Source organism: Bombina bombina, chromosome 12 (genome assembly GCF_027579735.1).
Source record: "Bombina bombina isolate aBomBom1 chromosome 12, aBomBom1.pri, whole genome shotgun sequence".
Taxonomy (NCBI): Eukaryota; Metazoa; Chordata; class Amphibia; order Anura; family Bombinatoridae; genus Bombina; species Bombina bombina.
The window spans coordinates 144271805-144290492 of NC_069510.1; the positions used below are offsets into that span (position 1 = coordinate 144271805).

General features: G+C 37.8%; 1 protein-coding gene across 2 annotated transcripts in view; it reads right to left on the reverse strand.

Moving 5' to 3' along the window:
* TMEM268 (transmembrane protein 268) overlaps positions 1-18688 on the reverse strand; it is a 79527-nt gene that overhangs the window by 45302 nt on the left and 15537 nt on the right. For both annotated transcript variants that reach the window (XM_053696025.1, XM_053696024.1), the window contains exon 2: positions 18465-18593. In XM_053696025.1, the coding sequence (XP_053552000.1) occupies positions 18465-18522 (58 nt within the window). In that variant the 5' untranslated portion in view covers positions 18523-18593. The remainder of the gene's footprint in view (positions 1-18464; positions 18594-18688) is intronic.

Below are 18688 nucleotides of genomic sequence, written 5' to 3' on the forward strand. Positions count from 1 at the left end.
GGCATATTGATCGGGGATCACTGATAAGAATGTGAGAATGATTTGTTAGCAATTCTACGGGGCATATTGATCGGGGATCACTGATAAGAATGTGAGAATGATTTGATACAATTCTACGGGGCATATTGATCGGGGATCACTGATAAGAATGTGAGAATGATTTGATACAATTCTACAGGGCATATTGATCTGGGATCACTGATAAGAATGTGAGAATGATTTGTTAGCAATTCTACGGGGCATATTGATTGGGGATCACTGATAAGAATGTGAGAATGATTTGATACAATTCTACGTGGCATATTGATCGGGGATCACTGATAAGAATGTGAGAATGATTTGATACAATTCTACGGGGCATATTGATCGGGGATCACTGATAAGAATGTGAGAATGATTTGTTAGCAATTCTACGGGGCATATTGATCGGGGATCACTGATAAGAATGTGAGAATGATTTGTTAGCAATTCTACGGGGCATATTGATCGGGATCACTGATAAGAATGTGAGAATGATTTGTTAGCAATTCTACGGGGCATATTGATCAGGGATCACTGATAAGAATGTGAGAATGATTTGTTAGCAATTCTACGGGGCATATTGATCGGGGATCACTGATAAGAATGTGAGAATGATTTGTTAGCAATTCTACGGGGCATATTGATCGGGGATCACTGATAAGAATGTGAGAATGATTTGATACAATTTTACAGGGCATATTGATCGGGGATCACTGATAAGAATGTGAGAATGATTTGATACAATTCTACAGGGCATATTGATCAGGGATCACTGATACGAATGTGAGAATGATTTGCTAGCAATTCTACGGGGCATATTGATCAGGGATCACTGATAAGAATGTGAGAATGATTTGTTAGCAATTCTACAGGGCATATTGATCGGGGATCACTGATAAGAATGTGAGAATGATTTGTTAGCAATTCTACGGGGCATATTGATCGGGATCACTGATAAGAATGTGAGAATGATTTGATACAATTCTACGGGGCATATTGATCGGGGATCACTGATAAGAATGTGAGAATGATTTGTTAGCAATTCTAAGGGGCATATTGATCGGGGATCACTGATAGGAATGTGAGAATGATTTGTTAGCAATTCTACGGGGCATATTGATCGGGATCACTGATAAGAATGTGAGAATGATTTGTTAGCAATTCTACGGGGCATATTGATCAGTGATCACTGATACGAATGTGAAAATGATTTGATACAATGCTACGGGGCATATTGATTGGGGATCACTGATAAGAATGTGACAATGGTTTGTTAGCAATTCTACGGGGCATATTGATCGGGATCACTGATAAGAATGTGAGAATGATTTGATACAATTCTACGGGGCATATTGATCGGGATCACTGATAAGAATGTGAGAATTATTTGATACAATTCTAAGGGGCATATTGATCGGGGATCACTGATAAGAATGTGAGAATGATTTGATACAATTTTACAGGGCATATTGATCGGGGATCACTGATAAGAATGTGAGAATGATTTGATACAATTTTACAGGGCATATTGATCGGGGATCACTGATAAGAATGTGAGAATGATTTGATACAATTCTACAGGGCATATTGATCAGGGATCACTGATACGAATGTGAGAATGATTTGCTAGCAATTCTACGGGGCATATTGATCAGGGATCACTGATAAGAATGTGAGAATGATTTGTTAGCAATTCTACAGGGCATATTGATCGGGGATCACTGATAAGAATGTGAGAATGATTTGTTAGCAATTCTACGGGGCATATTGATCGGGATCACTGATAAGAATGTGAGAATGATTTGATACAATTCTACGGGGCATATTGATCGGGGATCACTGATAAGAATGTGAGAATGATTTGTTAGCAATTCTAAGGGGCATATTGATCGGGGATCACTGATAGGAATGTGAGAATGATTTGTTAGCAATTCTACGGGGCATATTGATCAGTGATCACTGATACGAATGTGAAAATGATTTGATACAATGCTACGGGGCATATTGATCGGGATCACTGATAAGAATGTGAGAATGATTTGTTAGCAATTCTACGGGGCATATTGATCAGTGATCACTGATACGAATGTGAAAATGATTTGATACAATGCTACGGGGCATATTGATTGGGGATCACTGATAAGAATGTGACAATGGTTTGTTAGCAATTCTACGGGGCATATTGATCGGGATCACTGATAAGAATGTGAGAATGATTTGATACAATTCTACGGGGCATATTGATCGGGATCACTGATAAGAATGTGAGAATTATTTGATACAATTCTAAGGGGCATATTGATCGGGGATCACTGATAAGAATGTGAGAATGATTTGTTAGCAATTCTACAGGGCATATTGATCGGGGATCACTGATAAGAATGTGAGAATGATTTGATACAATTCTACGGGGCATATTGATCGGGGATCGCTGATAAGAATGTGAGAATGATTTGTTAGCAATTCTACGGGGCATATTGATTGGGGATCACTGATAAGAATGTGAGAATGATTTGATACAATTCTACGTGGCATATTGATCGGGGATCACTGATAAGAATGTGAGAATGATTTGTTAGCAATTCTACGGGGCATATTGATCTGGGATCACTGATAAGAATGTGAGAATGATTTGATACAATTCTACGGGGCATATTGATCGGGGATCACTGATAAGAATGTGAGAATGATTTGATACAATGCTACGGGGCATATTGATCGGGGATCACTGATAAGAATGTGAGAATGATTTGATACAATTCTACGGGGCATATTGATCGGGGATCACTGATAAGAATGTGAGAATGATTTGATACAATTCTACAGGGCATATTGATCGGGGATCACTGATAAGAATGTGAGAATGATTTGTTAGCAATTCTACAGGGCATATTGATCGGGATCACTGATAAGAATGTGAGAATGATTTGTTAGAAATTCTACGGGGCATATTGATCGGGGATTACTGATAAGAATGTGAGAATGATTTGATACAATTCTACGGGGCATATTGATCGGGGATCACTGATAAGAATGTGAGAATGATTTGATACAATTCTACAGGGCATATTGATCGGGGATCACTGATAAGAATGTGAGAATGATTTGTTAGCAATTCTACGGGGCATATTGATCGGGGATCACTGATAAGAATGTGAAAATGATTTGATACAATTCTACGGGGCATATTGATCGGGGATCACTGATAAGAATGTGCGTATGGTTTGTTAGCAATTCTACGGGGCATATTGATTGGGGATCACTGATAAGAATGTGAGAATGATTTGATACAATTCTACGGGGCATATTGATCGAGGATCACTGATAAGAATGTGAGAATGGTTTGTTAGCAATTCTATGGGGCATATTGATCGGGGATCACTGATAAGAATGTGAGAATGATTTGTTAGCAATTCTACGGGGCATATTGATCGGGGATCACTGATAAGAATGTGAGAATGATTTGATACAATGATACGGGGCATATTGATCGGGGATCACTGATAAGAATGTGAGAATGATTTGATACAATTCTACAGGGCATATTGATCGGGGATCACTGATAAGAATGTGAGAATGATTTGTTAGCAATTCTACGGGGCATATTGATCGAGGATCACTGATAAGAATGTGAGAATGATTTGATACAATTCTACGGGGCATATTGATTGGGGATCACTGATAAGAATGTGAGAATGATTTGATACAATTCTATGGGGCATATTGATCGGGGATCACTGATAAGAATGTGAGAATGATTTGATACAATTCTATGGGGCATATTGATCGGGGATCACTGATAAGAATGTGAGAATGATTTGATACAATTCTAAGGGGCATATTGATCGGGGATCACTGATAAGAATGTGAGAATGATTTGATACAATTCTATGGGGCATATTGATCGGGGATCACTGATAAGAATGTGAGAATGATTTGATACAATTCTAAGGGGCATATTGATCGGGGATCACTGATAAGAATGTGAGAATGATTTGATACAATTCTAAGGGGCATATTGATCGGGGATCACTGATAAGAATGTGAGAATGATTTGATACAATTCTAAGGGGCATATTGATCGGGGATCACTGATAAGAATGTGAGAATGATTTGATACAATGCTACGGGGCATATTGATCGGGGATCACTGATAAGAATGTGAGAATGATTTGTTAGCAATTCTACGGGGCATATTGATCGGGGATCACTGATAAGAATGTGAGAATGATTTGTTAGCAATTCTACGGGGCATATTGATCGGGGATCACTGATAAGAATGTGAGAATGATTTGTTAGCAATTCTACGGGGCATATTGATCAGGGATCACTGATAAGAATGTGAGAATGATTTGTTAGCAATTCTACGGGGCATATTGATCGGGGATCACTGATAAGAATGTGAGAATGATTTGTTAGCAATTCTACGGGGCATATTGATCGGGGATCACTGATAAGAATGTGAGAATGATTTGATACAATTTTACAGGGCATATTGATCGGGGATCACTGATAAGAATGTGAGAATGATTTGATACAATTCTACAGGGCATATTGATCAGGGATCACTGATACGAATGTGAGAATGATTTGTTAGCAATTCTACGGGGCATATTGATCAGGGATCACTGATAAGAATGTGAGAATGATTTGTTAGCAATTCTACAGGGCATATTGATCGGGGATCACTGATAAGAATGTGAGAATGATTTGTTAGCAATTCTACGGGGCATATTGATCGGGATCACTGATAAGAATGTGAGAATGATTTGATACAATTCTACGGGGCATATTGATCGGGGATCACTGATAAGAATGTGAGAATGATTTGTTAGCAATTCTAAGGGGCATATTGATCGGGGATCACTGATAGGAATGTGAGAATGATTTGTTAGCAATTCTACGGGGCATATTGATCAGTGATCACTGATACGAATGTGAAAATGATTTGATACAATGATACGGGGCATATTGATCGGGATCACTGATAAGAATGTGAGAATGATTTGTTAGCAATTCTACGGGGCATATTGATCAGTGATCACTGATACGAATGTGAAAATGATTTGATACAATGCTACGGGGCATATTGATTGGGGATCACTGATAAGAATGTGACAATGGTTTGTTAGCAATTCTACGGGGCATATTGATCGGGATCACTGATAAGAATGTGAGAATGATTTGATACAATTCTATGGGGCATATTGATCGGGATCACTGATAAGAATGTGAGAATTATTTGATACAATTCTAAGGGGCATATTGATCGGGGATCACTGATAAGAATGTGAGAATGATTTGATACAATTCTATGGGGCATATTGATCGGGGATCACTGATAAGAATGTGAGAATGATTTGATACAATTCTACGGGGCATATTGATTGGGGATCACTGATAAGAATGTGAGAATGATTTGATACAATTCTATGGGGCATATTGATCGGGGATCACTGATAAGAATGTGAGAATGATTTGATACAATTCTATGGGGCATATTGATCGGGGATCACTGATAAGAATGTGAGAATGATTTGATACAATTCTAAGGGGCATATTGATCGGGGATCACTGATAAGAATGTGAGAATGATTTGATACAATTCTATGGGGCATATTGATCGGGGATCACTGATAAGAATGTGAGAATGATTTGATACAATTCTAAGGGGCATATTGATCGGGGATCACTGATAAGAATGTGAGAATGATTTGATACAATTCTAAGGGGCATATTGATCGGGGATCACTGATAAGAATGTGAGAATGATTTGATACAATTCTAAGGGGCATATTGATCGGGGATCACTGATAAGAATGTGAGAATGATTTGATACAATGCTACGGGGCATATTGATCGGGGATCACTGATAAGAATGTGAGAATGATTTGTTAGCAATTCTACGGGGCATATTGATCGGGGATCACTGATAAGAATGTGAGAATGATTTGTTAGCAATTCTACGGGGCATATTGATCGGGGATCACTGATAAGAATGTGAGAATGATTTGTTAGCAATTCTACGGGGCATATTGATCGGGGATCACTGATAAGAATGTGAGAATGATTTGTTAGCAATTCTACGGGGCATATTGATCGGGGATCACTGATAAGAATGTGAGAATGATTTGTTAGCAATTCTACGGGGCATATTGATCGGGGATCACTGATAAGAATGTGAGAATGATTTGATACAATTTTACAGGGCATATTGATCGGGGATCACTGATAAGAATGTGAGAATGATTTGATACAATTCTACAGGGCATATTGATCAGGGATCACTGATACGAATGTGAGAATGATTTGTTAGCAATTCTACGGGGCATATTGATCAGGGATCACTGATAAGAATGTGAGAATGATTTGTTAGCAATTCTACAGGGCATATTGATCGGGGATCACTGATAAGAATGTGAGAATGATTTGTTAGCAATTCTACGGGGCATATTGATCGGGATCACTGATAAGAATGTGAGAATGATTTGATACAATTCTACGGGGCATATTGATCGGGGATCACTGATAAGAATGTGAGAATGATTTGTTAGCAATTCTAAGGGGCATATTGATCGGGGATCACTGATAGGAATGTGAGAATGATTTGTTAGCAATTCTACGGGGCATATTGATCAGTGATCACTGATACGAATGTGAAAATGATTTGATACAATGATACGGGGCATATTGATCGGGATCACTGATAAGAATGTGAGAATGATTTGTTAGCAATTCTACGGGGCATATTGATCAGTGATCACTGATACGAATGTGAAAATGATTTGATACAATGCTACGGGGCATATTGATTGGGGATCACTGATAAGAATGTGACAATGGTTTGTTAGCAATTCTACGGGGCATATTGATCGGGATCACTGATAAGAATGTGAGAATGATTTGATACAATTCTATGGGGCATATTGATCGGGATCACTGATAAGAATGTGAGAATTATTTGATACAATTCTAAGGGGCATATTGATCGGGGATCACTGATAAGAATGTGAGAATGATTTGTTAGCAATTCTACAGGGCATATTGATCGGGGATCACTGATAAGAATGTGAGAATGATTTGATACAATTCTACTGGGCATATTGATCGGGGATCGCTGATAAGAATGTGAGAATGATTTGTTAGCAATTCTACGGGGCATATTGATTGGGGATCACTGATAAGAATGTGAGAATGATTTGATACAATTCTACGTGGCATATTGATCGGGGATCACTGATAAGAATGTGAGAATGATTTGTTAGCAATTCTACGGGGCATATTGATCTGGGATCACTGATAAGAATGTGAGAATGATTTGATACAATTCTACAGGGCATATTGATCGGGGATTACTGATAAGAATGTGAGAATGATTTGATACAATTCTACGGGGCATATTGATCGGGGATCACTGATAAGAATGTGAGAATGATTTGTTAGCAATTCTACAGGGCATATTGATCGGGATCACTGATAAGAATGTGAGAATGATTTGTTAGAAATTCTACGGGGCATATTGATCGGGGATTACTGATAAGAATGTGAGAATGATTTGATACAATTCTACGGGGCATATTGATCGGGGATCACTGATAAGAATGTGAGAATGATTTGATACAATTCTACAGGGCATATTGATCGGGGATCACTGATAAGAATGTGAGAATGATTTGTTAGCAATTCTACGGGGCATATTGATCGGGGATCACTGATAAGAATGTGAAAATGATTTGATACAATTCTACGGGGCATATTGATCGGGGATCACTGATAAGAATGTGCGTATGGTTTGTTAGCAATTCTACGGGGCATATTGATTGGGGATCACTGATAAGAATGTGAGAATGATTTGATACAATTCTACGGGGCATATTGATCGAGGATCACTGATAAGAATGTGAGAATGGTTTGTTAGCAATTCTACGGGGCATATTGATCGGGGATCACTGATAAGAATGTGAGAATGATTTGTTAGCAATTCTACGGGGCATATTGATCGGGGATCACTGATAAGAATGTGAGAATGATTTGATACAATTCTACGGGGCATATTGATCGGGGATCACTGATAAGAATGTGAGAATGATTTGATACAATTCTACAGGGCATATTGATCGGGGATCACTGATAAGAATGTGAGAATGATTTGTTAGCAATTCTACGGGGCATATTGATCGAGGATCACTGATAAGAATGTGAGAATGATTTGATACAATTCTACGGGGCATATTGATTGGGGATCACTGATAAGAATGTGAGAATGATTTGATACAATTCTATGGGGCATATTGATCGGGGATCACTGATAAGAATGTGAGAATGATTTGATACAATTCTAAGGGGCATATTGATCGGGGATCACTGATAAGAATGTGAGAATGATTTGATACAATTCTATGGGGCATATTGATCGGGGATCACTGATAAGAATGTGAGAATGATTTGATACAATTCTAAGGGGCATATTGATCGGGGATCACTGATAAGAATGTGAGAATGATTTGATACAATTCTAAGGGGCATATTGATCGGGGATCACTGATAAGAATGTGAGAATGATTTGATACAATTCTAAGGGGCATATTGATCGGGGATCACTGATAAGAATGTGAGAATGATTTGATACAATGCTACGGGGCATATTGATCGGGGATCACTGATAAGAATGTGAGAATGATTTGTTAGCAATTCTACGGGGCATATTGATCGGGGATCACTGATAAGAATGTGAGAATGATTTGTTAGCAATTCTACGGGGCATATTGATCGGGGATCACTGATAAGAATGTGAGAATGATTTGTTAGCAATTCTACGGGGCATATTGATCGGGGATCACTGATAAGAATGTGAGAATGATTTGTTAGCAATTCTACGGGGCATATTGATCGGGGATCACTGATAAGAATGTGAGAATGATTTGTTAGCAATTCTACGGGGCATATTGATCGGGGATCACTGATAAGAATGTGAGAATGATTTGTTAGCAATTCTACGGGGCATATTGATCGGGGATCACTGATAAGAATGTGAGAATGATTTGATACAATTCTACGGGGCATATTGATCGGGGATCACTGATAAGAATGTGAGAATGATTTGTTAGCAATTCTACGGGGCATATTGATCGGGGATCACTGATAAGAATGTGAGAATGATTTGTTAGCAATTCTACGGGGCATATTGATCGGGGATTACTGATAAGAATGTGAGAATGATTTGTTAGCAATTCTACGGGGCATATTGATCGGGATCACTGATAAGAATGTGAGAATGGTTTGTTAGCAATTCTACGGGGCATATTGATCGGGGATCACTGATAAGAATGTGAGAATGATTTGATACAATTCTACGTGGCATATTGATCGGGGATCACTGATAAGAATGTGAGAATGATTTGATACAATTCTACGTGGCATATTGATCGGGGATCACTGATAAGAATGTGAGAATGATTTGATACAATTCTACGGGGCATATTGATCAGGATCACTGATAAGAATGTGAGAATGATTTGATACAATTCTACGGGGCATATTGATCGGGGATCACTGATAAGAATGTGAGAATGATTTGTTAGCAATTCTACGGGGCATATTGATCGGGGATCACTGATAAGAATGTGAGAACGATTTGATTTTACAAAACCTTGGCTTTTGTAATCTTCCTACTATCACAGATTACTACCTGAATCACACACAGGTCTAGTCAGTAGATAAGAACCAGAAAGACCATCTGCTCTGCAAATACTCTTCAACAGATATAAAATCACAGTTTTCTGTTTATTGATTCATATTGAGAGTAACTTTCCAACTTAATTTTGTTGTTTTCCTTTGTTGAAGAGCATACACATGCACGTGTATGGATCACTATATGGCAGTCATTTTGCATCAGTGCTTTTAACAGTGTTATACATTGTGCTTGCATTATTAAAAGCATTGAGTCAAGTCATCTGCTATATAGTGCTCCAGACATGTCTGAACCATACAATAAACATTTTAGGTTTAAATGTCAACAATATAACAGAAGAATCATATTTATTTATTTTTTTCATATTCAGATTAGGTAAACAACAATCTAAACTATAAGAGACCATAACAATGGCTTATCCTGACCCCTCCCCTTTCCTCCCTGTGAACGCATACGGGAAAAAAGTGTTACATTTATATATATACATACAGGTATACCTGACTTTACAGCGCTTCACTTTTACAGCGCTTCGCTAATACAGCACTTTGTGGAGTTTAAGTTTAACCTCCATGGACTTTGAAACAGTGCTGTAATCATCGTGAGATCTCGAGAAAAGTGACTGACACCATTTTGTTATGTGCAGTTCACTCTGTTTTCAGCATTACAGTGCAATCTGTGGGGCATATTTATCAAGCCAGAAACACAAGTTATTTATATATATATAACTATAATTTACTAATCTGCATGTTATGGTGACTTTATTTTGGTTCCTTTGTTTTTGACTATGTGATGTTGCCTGAATATCATAATTTTTATTATGCTAAACATCAATGAAAAAATTATATTTAAGATTTTTTTTATTTTCCTTTAATAAAGTTATTGTTTTTTATCATTTTATTTTAATAAAGCTTTTTTGGTGTTAGAATTTTTTATCCATAAATGTTATTTTCTGTTCTTGGAGATATAAGGGACAAAAATAAAGGGCCAGATTACAAGTGGAGCGCTAGCAGTTGCGAGCAAGCGAAAATGGGTTTATCGCGTTTGTTTGCGCGCATCGGGTGTAGCGCTAGTATTACAAGTTGAAAGTAAATGTGATTGATTGCGCGCAATTGAAGGTAGTGCTCATTGGTTTAACGCATCCTCAGAACTCTGGTTAACTGTTTCACGAAACAAAAAAGTGTCACATAAAAAATACATTACAAAGTTACACTCATATTAAAGGGAAACAACCCAATTTTTTTCTTTCGTGATTCAGATAGAGCATGCAATTTTAAGCAACTTTCTAATTTACTCCTATTATCAATTTTTCTTTGTTCTTTTGCTATCTTTATTTGAAAAAGAAGGCATTTAAGCTTTTTTTGGTTCAGAACTCTGGACAGCATTTTTTTATTGGTAGATGAATTTATCCACCAATCAACAAGAACATCCCAGGTTGTTCACCAAAAATGGGCCGGCATCTAAACTTACATTCTTGCATTTCAAATAAAGATACCAAGAGAATGAAGAAAATTTGATAATAGGGGTAAATTAGAAAGTCGCTCATGAAAGAAAAAATTTGGGTTCAGTGACCCTTTAACCAAGTCTAATAAAAATTATTTTAAAAAAAATATGGCACAAAAAAGTTATAAAGGCTCAAAGAAATGAGGTCTCAGGTGTTAGAGAAAAAAAGCAGGCAAAATACTTTAAAATAAACACATACATACATAGGTATACATATATAGAAATATACAGCAATTTGTGGTACTCTTCAGGGTAATATTAACAATTTTTAAATATTCAATGCGATTCCACTTATTTTCTTATTACACGTAAACCGCTAGCTTCTCCATGCACTATTAGATAAAGCTAGTATACACATTAATATAAGGAGCGTGTGTATAGGAATCGCATAGGGATTATTAATAGTCACACATCAGAGGTTAACCAGCTATATATCACGGGCGCAATCCGATATAGATCGTAGTTTGCGGCGCAAGCGAGGGAACCCCCGCCGCCCGTAGTTTCAGCTCGCAACTCAAGCTATCCCATATACGGCACCGTCAGAGGCTAAAGTGCCGTAAGTCGGATAAACCAGCGATGTCCAGAAATCTGCGTAAGTACAAATTTCTGGAGTCGCCAGTGACTTACGGCACTTTAGAAACTGCCGGCGCCTACAAAACCTGATTAAGTTATACAATCACCCATACTGTCTAACACGCCTCCCAAACATAGCCCGACACGTCTAACCCTCTATCCGCTATCCCCCCTCACTATCCTAACAATAAAAAATGTATTAACCCCTAAACCGCCGCTCCCGGACCCCGCCGCCACCTAATAAAGTTATTAACCCCTAAACCCCCGCTCCCGGACCCCGCCGCCACCTACATTATCTATATTACGCCATAATGTGAGCTCCTACCCCGCCGCCACCTACATTAACTACCCCCTAATGTGAGCTCCTACCCCGCCGCCACCTACATTACCTACCCCCTAATGTGAGCCCCTTACACCGCCGCCAGCTATGTTAAAATTATTAACCCCTAATCTAATCCCCCTACCCCGCCGCCAGCTATATTAAAATTATTAACCCCTAATCTAATCCCCCTACCCCGCCGCCAGCTATATTAAAATTATTAACCCCTAATCTAATCCCCCTACACCGCCGCCAGCTATATTAAAATTATTAACCCCTTATCTAATCTCCCTACCCCGCCGCCAGCTATATTAAATTAATTAACCCCTAATCTAATCCCCCTATACCGCCGCCAGCTATATTAAAGTCAACACAGTAGATTTGCATAATCAACAAATGCAAGATAACAAAACAATGCAATAGCACTTAGTCTGAACTTCAAATGAGTAGTAGATTTTTTTTCTGACAATTTTAAAAGTTATGTCTTTTTCCACTCCCCCTGTACCATGTGACAGCCATCAGCCAATACCAAATGCATACACGTACCATGTGACAGCCATCAGCCATTCACAAATGCATACACACTTATTCTTGCACATGCTCAGTAGGAGCTGGTGACTCAAAAAGTTTAAATATAAAAAGACTTTGCACATTTAGTTAATGGAAGCAAATTGGAAAGTTGTTTAAAATGGCATGCTCTATCTGAATAATGAAAGTTTAATTTTGATTGAGTGTCCCTTTAACCCCTAATCTAATCCCCCTACACCGCCGCCAGCTATATTAACTATATTAACACTAATTATATTAGGGTTAATATAGTTAATATAGTTATTATATTATATATATTAACCCTAATTATATTAGGGTTAATATAGTTAATATCGTTATTATATTATATATATATATATTAAGAATAATAACCCTATCTAACTCTAACATCCCTAACTAAATTCTTATTAAAATAAATCTAATTAATATTAATATTATTAATTAAAATATTCCTATTTAAATCTAAATACTTACCTATAAAATAAACCCTAAGATAGCTACAATGTAATTAATAATTACATTGTAGCTATTTTAGGGTTTATATTTATTTTACAGGCAACTTGGTATTTATTTTAACTAGGTACAATAGCTATTAAATAGTTAATAACTATTTAATAGCTACCTAGTTAAAATAATTACCAATTTACCTGTAAAATAAATCCTAACCTAAGTTACAAATACACCTACACTAGCAATAAATGAAATAAACTACAAATATCTAAACTAAAATACAATAAAATAAACTAAACTAAATTACAAAAAAAAAAAAAAAAACACTAAATTACAAAAAATAAAAAAAGATTACAAGATTTTTAAGCTAATTACACCTATTCTAAGCACCCTAATAAAATAATAAAGCCCCCCAAAATAAAAAGATTTCCCTGCCCTATTCTAAATTAAAAAATTTAACAACTCTATTATCTTACCAGCCCTTAAAAGGGCTTATTGCGGGGCATGCCCCAAAGAAATCAGCTCTTTTGCCTGTAAAAAAACACACAATACCACCCCCCAACATTACAACCCACCACCCACATACCCCTATTCTAAACCCACCCAAACCCCCCTTAAAAAAACCTAACACTACCCCCCTGAAGATCTCCCTACCTTGTCTTCACTCAGCCGGGCAGAACTCTTCATCCGATCCGGGCGATGTCTTCAATCAAGCGGCAGAGAAGAAGTCTTCCATCTGGCGATGTCTTTATCCAAGCGGCAAAGAAGAAGTCTTCCATCCGGCGATGTCTTCAATCAAGCGGCAGAGAAGAGGTCCTCCATCGGGGCGAAGTTTTCTTCCAAGCGGCATCTTCAATCTTCTTTCTTCGCTCCTCCAACGCGGAACATCCATCCGGCACGACGACTTCCCGACGAATGAGGTTCCTTTAAATGACGTCATCCAAGATGGCGTCCGTCGAATTCCGATTGGCTGATAGGATTCTATCAGCCAATCGGAATTAAGGTAGAAAAATCTGATTGGCTGATTGAATCAGCCAATCAGATTCAAGTTCAATCCGATTGGCTGAACCAATCAGCCAATCGGATTGAACTTGAATCTGAGGGGGTAGGTAATGTAGATGGCGGCGGTGTAAGGGGCTCACATTACGGGGTAGGTAATGTAGATGGCGGCAGTGTAAGGGGCTCACATTAGGGGGTATGTAATGTAGCTGGCGACAGTGTAGGGGGATCACATTAGGGGGTTATACTTTTAATGTAGGTGGTGGCAGGGTTAAATACTTTATTAGGGATTGCGGCGGGGGATCGCGGTTGACAGGTAGATAGACATTGCGCATGCGTTAGATGTTAGATTTTATTTGGCAGGTAGTTTAGGGAGTTACGGGGCTCCAATAGACAGCGTAAGGCTTACTACGGCTGCATTTTGTGGCGAGGTGAAAATTAAGTAAGATTTCTCCATTTTCGCCACGTAAGTCCTTACGCTGTATATTGGATAACAAACTGCGCGGGTTTGGTATACCTGCCTATGGCCCAAAAAATTACGGCCGAAGGCAGAAATATACGAGCGTAACTTCTAGGTTACGCCGTATATAGGATACCAAACCCGCGCAAAATTTGGCGCATATCGGATCGAGGCCCACGTGTGCTGGATCCTGCCGAGCAAACTCTAAGCACTTTATGCAAATAACCATTGGTAACTCACTCCATCAACTAATACACATTACACTACTCAAGGTACCTAAGTGTGTTTTTAATGTACACTATCTAGGGCTGCAACTAACGATTATTTTCATAATCGATTATTCGGCCGATTATTTTTTTGATTAATCAACTAATCGGATAAAAAAAGAATCAATAATTGTTTCCTATTTTTTAAATAAAATCCACATACTGAGTGTTACAAATATAAACTTCAGACTAAAACTTTACATTAACACAACTGTTTGTCCAATTTTTAAGCAGTAGAGCACAGTTTTATAATTAAACAAAACAAAACCACAAACTGTTTGAGAAGAGGTAGAACTAGAAAGAGTTAGACTATCACTGTTAATAACATTCTGTTATTCACTCTTTCAGAAACTTTGCATTAAAATTAAAAAATCTCAACATGTCCACATGCTTCTGGCTAAGGCTGGTTCTCTGTTTGCAGCATATTTCCTGCAGCAGAGAAGAGGCACTCAGATGGTGTTGAGGTGCTTGAGATGCATAAGTAGGGTTTTGCCAATTTCACCAAAGTGGGATATTCACCAATGCAAAGTGTTTTTCACCTTGGCAAAGGGCCTCTCAAAGTAAACCTTGACTTCATTCTAACATATAAAATATCTTGAATATCTATATGCAATGGTAAATAACCAGCTATAAGGTTAGAGGAAAATATCTAGTCCGCTCTAAAAATAACAGATATATATTTATAAAGGTTGAATCTGATACATATTATAACAATAAAAAAACAAATCAATAGCGCTAAGGACTGTATATCAATAACAGGACAAAGCCTTACACATTTATTTATACAGTACATATAATCAGCCATAGCAAGCAATACGCTAATAATTGTGCAAACAGATAATAGTGCACATCAATTTAAATAACTCCCATCAATCTAGGGGCTAGATGAAAAGCATAGTTCCAAATCACCTGATTTAATATAAAAAAATCCTAATGATGACTATTATATCTGGGTTGCACATGAGCCAGGGGTAGTTGTAAACTTATATTGTCCTGAAAAAGTGAAAAGTAAACGTCTGTAGACGTCCTTTAGGCTAAGGAAATAACGATAAAACACAATATGATGTGCAGGAGCTCATTAGAGTGAAGCAGCTGGTGTTGTGCACAGACCAACTAATTGCAAACCAACTAATCGATTATGAGATTCATTGACGACTATTTTCATTATCGATTATTATCCATTATGACGATTAGTTTTTGCAGCTCTAACACTATCTCATTTTATTTATGACTTAATAAAAGTTACATTTTAGTTAGATTGGCTCAGTATTGATTACACATGTGCATTTATTTTTGAGCTAATGCTAAAACCAATTTGACCAGCCTTTTGCATTTGTCAGAAAGAAGATAAATAAGTGGTCCCTTTAATGAATCAACAAATGATTGTGGCACAAATATGTTGTTGATTTGTTCATGTAGTTAAAATCATTAGTCTAGAAAATGTATGTAACAGTATATCCCCAACACAATGATTATTATCAATTAGCAACACATTATTATAAGCTTGGTGTCCTAATAGCCTCTCTTACCTGAACACATGGGTGGCATATTTGAATGTTATGGAGGAAAATATTCCTGTCTCTCATAAATCCTCACTTTCTATGACAGTAATAGAAACTAATATTAAATTTATCAAGAGGTGGTAACTTAGCCGGAGAATCTCCATCGTATGTACCCGTCGTATATGGATTGATTCTGGAAGGGATGTGGTGTGGAGGACTCTCTATTACACATCTGGAGGCCTGTACCATGATTCAACCTTTTTGGTCCTCGGTCATGGACGCTATCCAGGAGATAATCACTTGCCTAAAACAATGTGATGTGTTCAAAATCCTTATGAATGAAAATTTTCATATTCCATGTATATTGAAGCTAACACTTTTCAAGTGGCTAATTCCTATGTACTGGCAAAAGTTGTCTTTTCCTAATTTCACAAAGTGGGTCAATATGGTTTCTTATACCCTCTCCTTGAAAAAAAAAACATTACAACTTGGAAGGTAGGTGTGGCTTTTTCCTTGATATTGAGTTTTACTGGACCCAGTGGTTAATCTCTAAATCATAGATACATTTCGGGCCGGCCTGGTGAGACCTGAGCCCAGATGTTCCCATTGCCTGCTAACACTTCAGTTCAAAGGTCCCATGATCCCTAATATCATTTCCTTATTTCTTCTTATATACAGTATTTTAATGATACCTAATTAGTTGACATTGCCATGGTGTGTTTCCTACTCACTACAGTGTTTTTTGTTGTCCTATCAAGCTTGAAATATTAGTTTCTCTGCAATAGCTTCTTTCCCTTTATCAGTAACCTGGTTCTTTTTTTAAGTCTGGTCAGAGCTTTTACCGGATTTTGTTCATCCAGAACTTCATTATGCCTCAATTTCCTCCCTTTGTAGCCTAATTTTCTCATCTATAGGCCCATATTTATCAAGCTCCGTACAGAGCTTGAAGGGCCGTGTTTCTGGCGAGTCTTCAGACTCGCCAGAAACTCAAGTTATGAAGCAGCGGTCACAAAGACTCTGAGCAGGCGGACAGACATCGCCGGAAATCAACCCGATCAAGTACAATCGGGTTGATTGACACCTCACTGCTGGCGGCCCATTGGCTGCGAGTCTGCAGGGGGCGGCGTTGCACCAGCAACTCTTGTGAGCTGCTGGTGCAATGCTGAATATGGCGAGCGTATTACTCACCGTATTCAGCGAGGTCTGGCGGACCTGATCCGCACTGTCGGATCAGGTCCGCCAGACCTTGATAAATAGAGGCCATCGTCTTCTTTCTTTCCATTCCCTTCTCATCCCAATTCTACCTTTTATAGTTCTTTACCCTATATAAGCACATGTCAGTGCTGTCGCTTTACCTTGCTTCATAATTTAGTCTAATTAAAAGGGCTATTGACTATGGTTTGCTGCTATTCATTACTACATTTGTATTTGTAATGTCTCTCTAGTAAATAAAAAAGCAAATAAAAATAATAAACTTGAAAAAAAAGTAGTCTAAAGGTGGGGAAAGCTTCACATATACACTCTCCAATAACAATCTAACAATGCCCTTGTCTGCTGATTCCAGTCTCAGTAAATAGGTACGTTAGTTTTCTTTCACTTAAAGGGACTTAAAACCCATTTTTTTTTCTTTCATGATTCAGATAGAGCACACAATTTTAAACAACTTTCCAATTTACTTCTGTTATCAAATTTTCTTAGTTTTTTTGTTATCCTTTGTTGAAAAGCAAGGACATAAGCTCAGAAGTGTGCATGAGTCTACATCACTATATGGCAGCAGTTTTGCAACAATGTTATACATGAGCACTAGATGGTAGCACTATTTCCTGTTATGTAGTGTTTCAGGTATGTGCATGCTACCTACTCTTCAACAATGAATACCAAGAGAAGGAAGCAAATATGATCATCTGAAAAATTAAATAAATATTTTGGGTTTAATGTCCCTTTAATGTTTGGTCAGCTTGCTCCAAGCCTTGCCAGAGCCATTACATACAGAGTGAGACATTATTTATAAAATAAAAATAAAACTTCTTTTTGTGCGCTGGTGCTGACTTTTCAAGAAAACCAGAAACCTAAACTTTCAGAGAATTTCTGGGAATACAAAACAGATGAACAATACAAACGTCAAATCTCTCACCTGAGTGTAATGAAATTCTCTCATCATCACCCCCAGCTTCCTCGTTGTCGCTGACCATTTTTTCACACAAATATCTCCATAATATGACAGTAATGCTTATTGGGGGATCGTGTTTAAGGAGACATATTCCTGTTGTAATTAAACATAGCAAGAAATATAAAACATTATATGAAGGGTTGCAAGGGCTTATAGGGGGGGGGGGTTATGGAGCAAGGGGAGGAGTT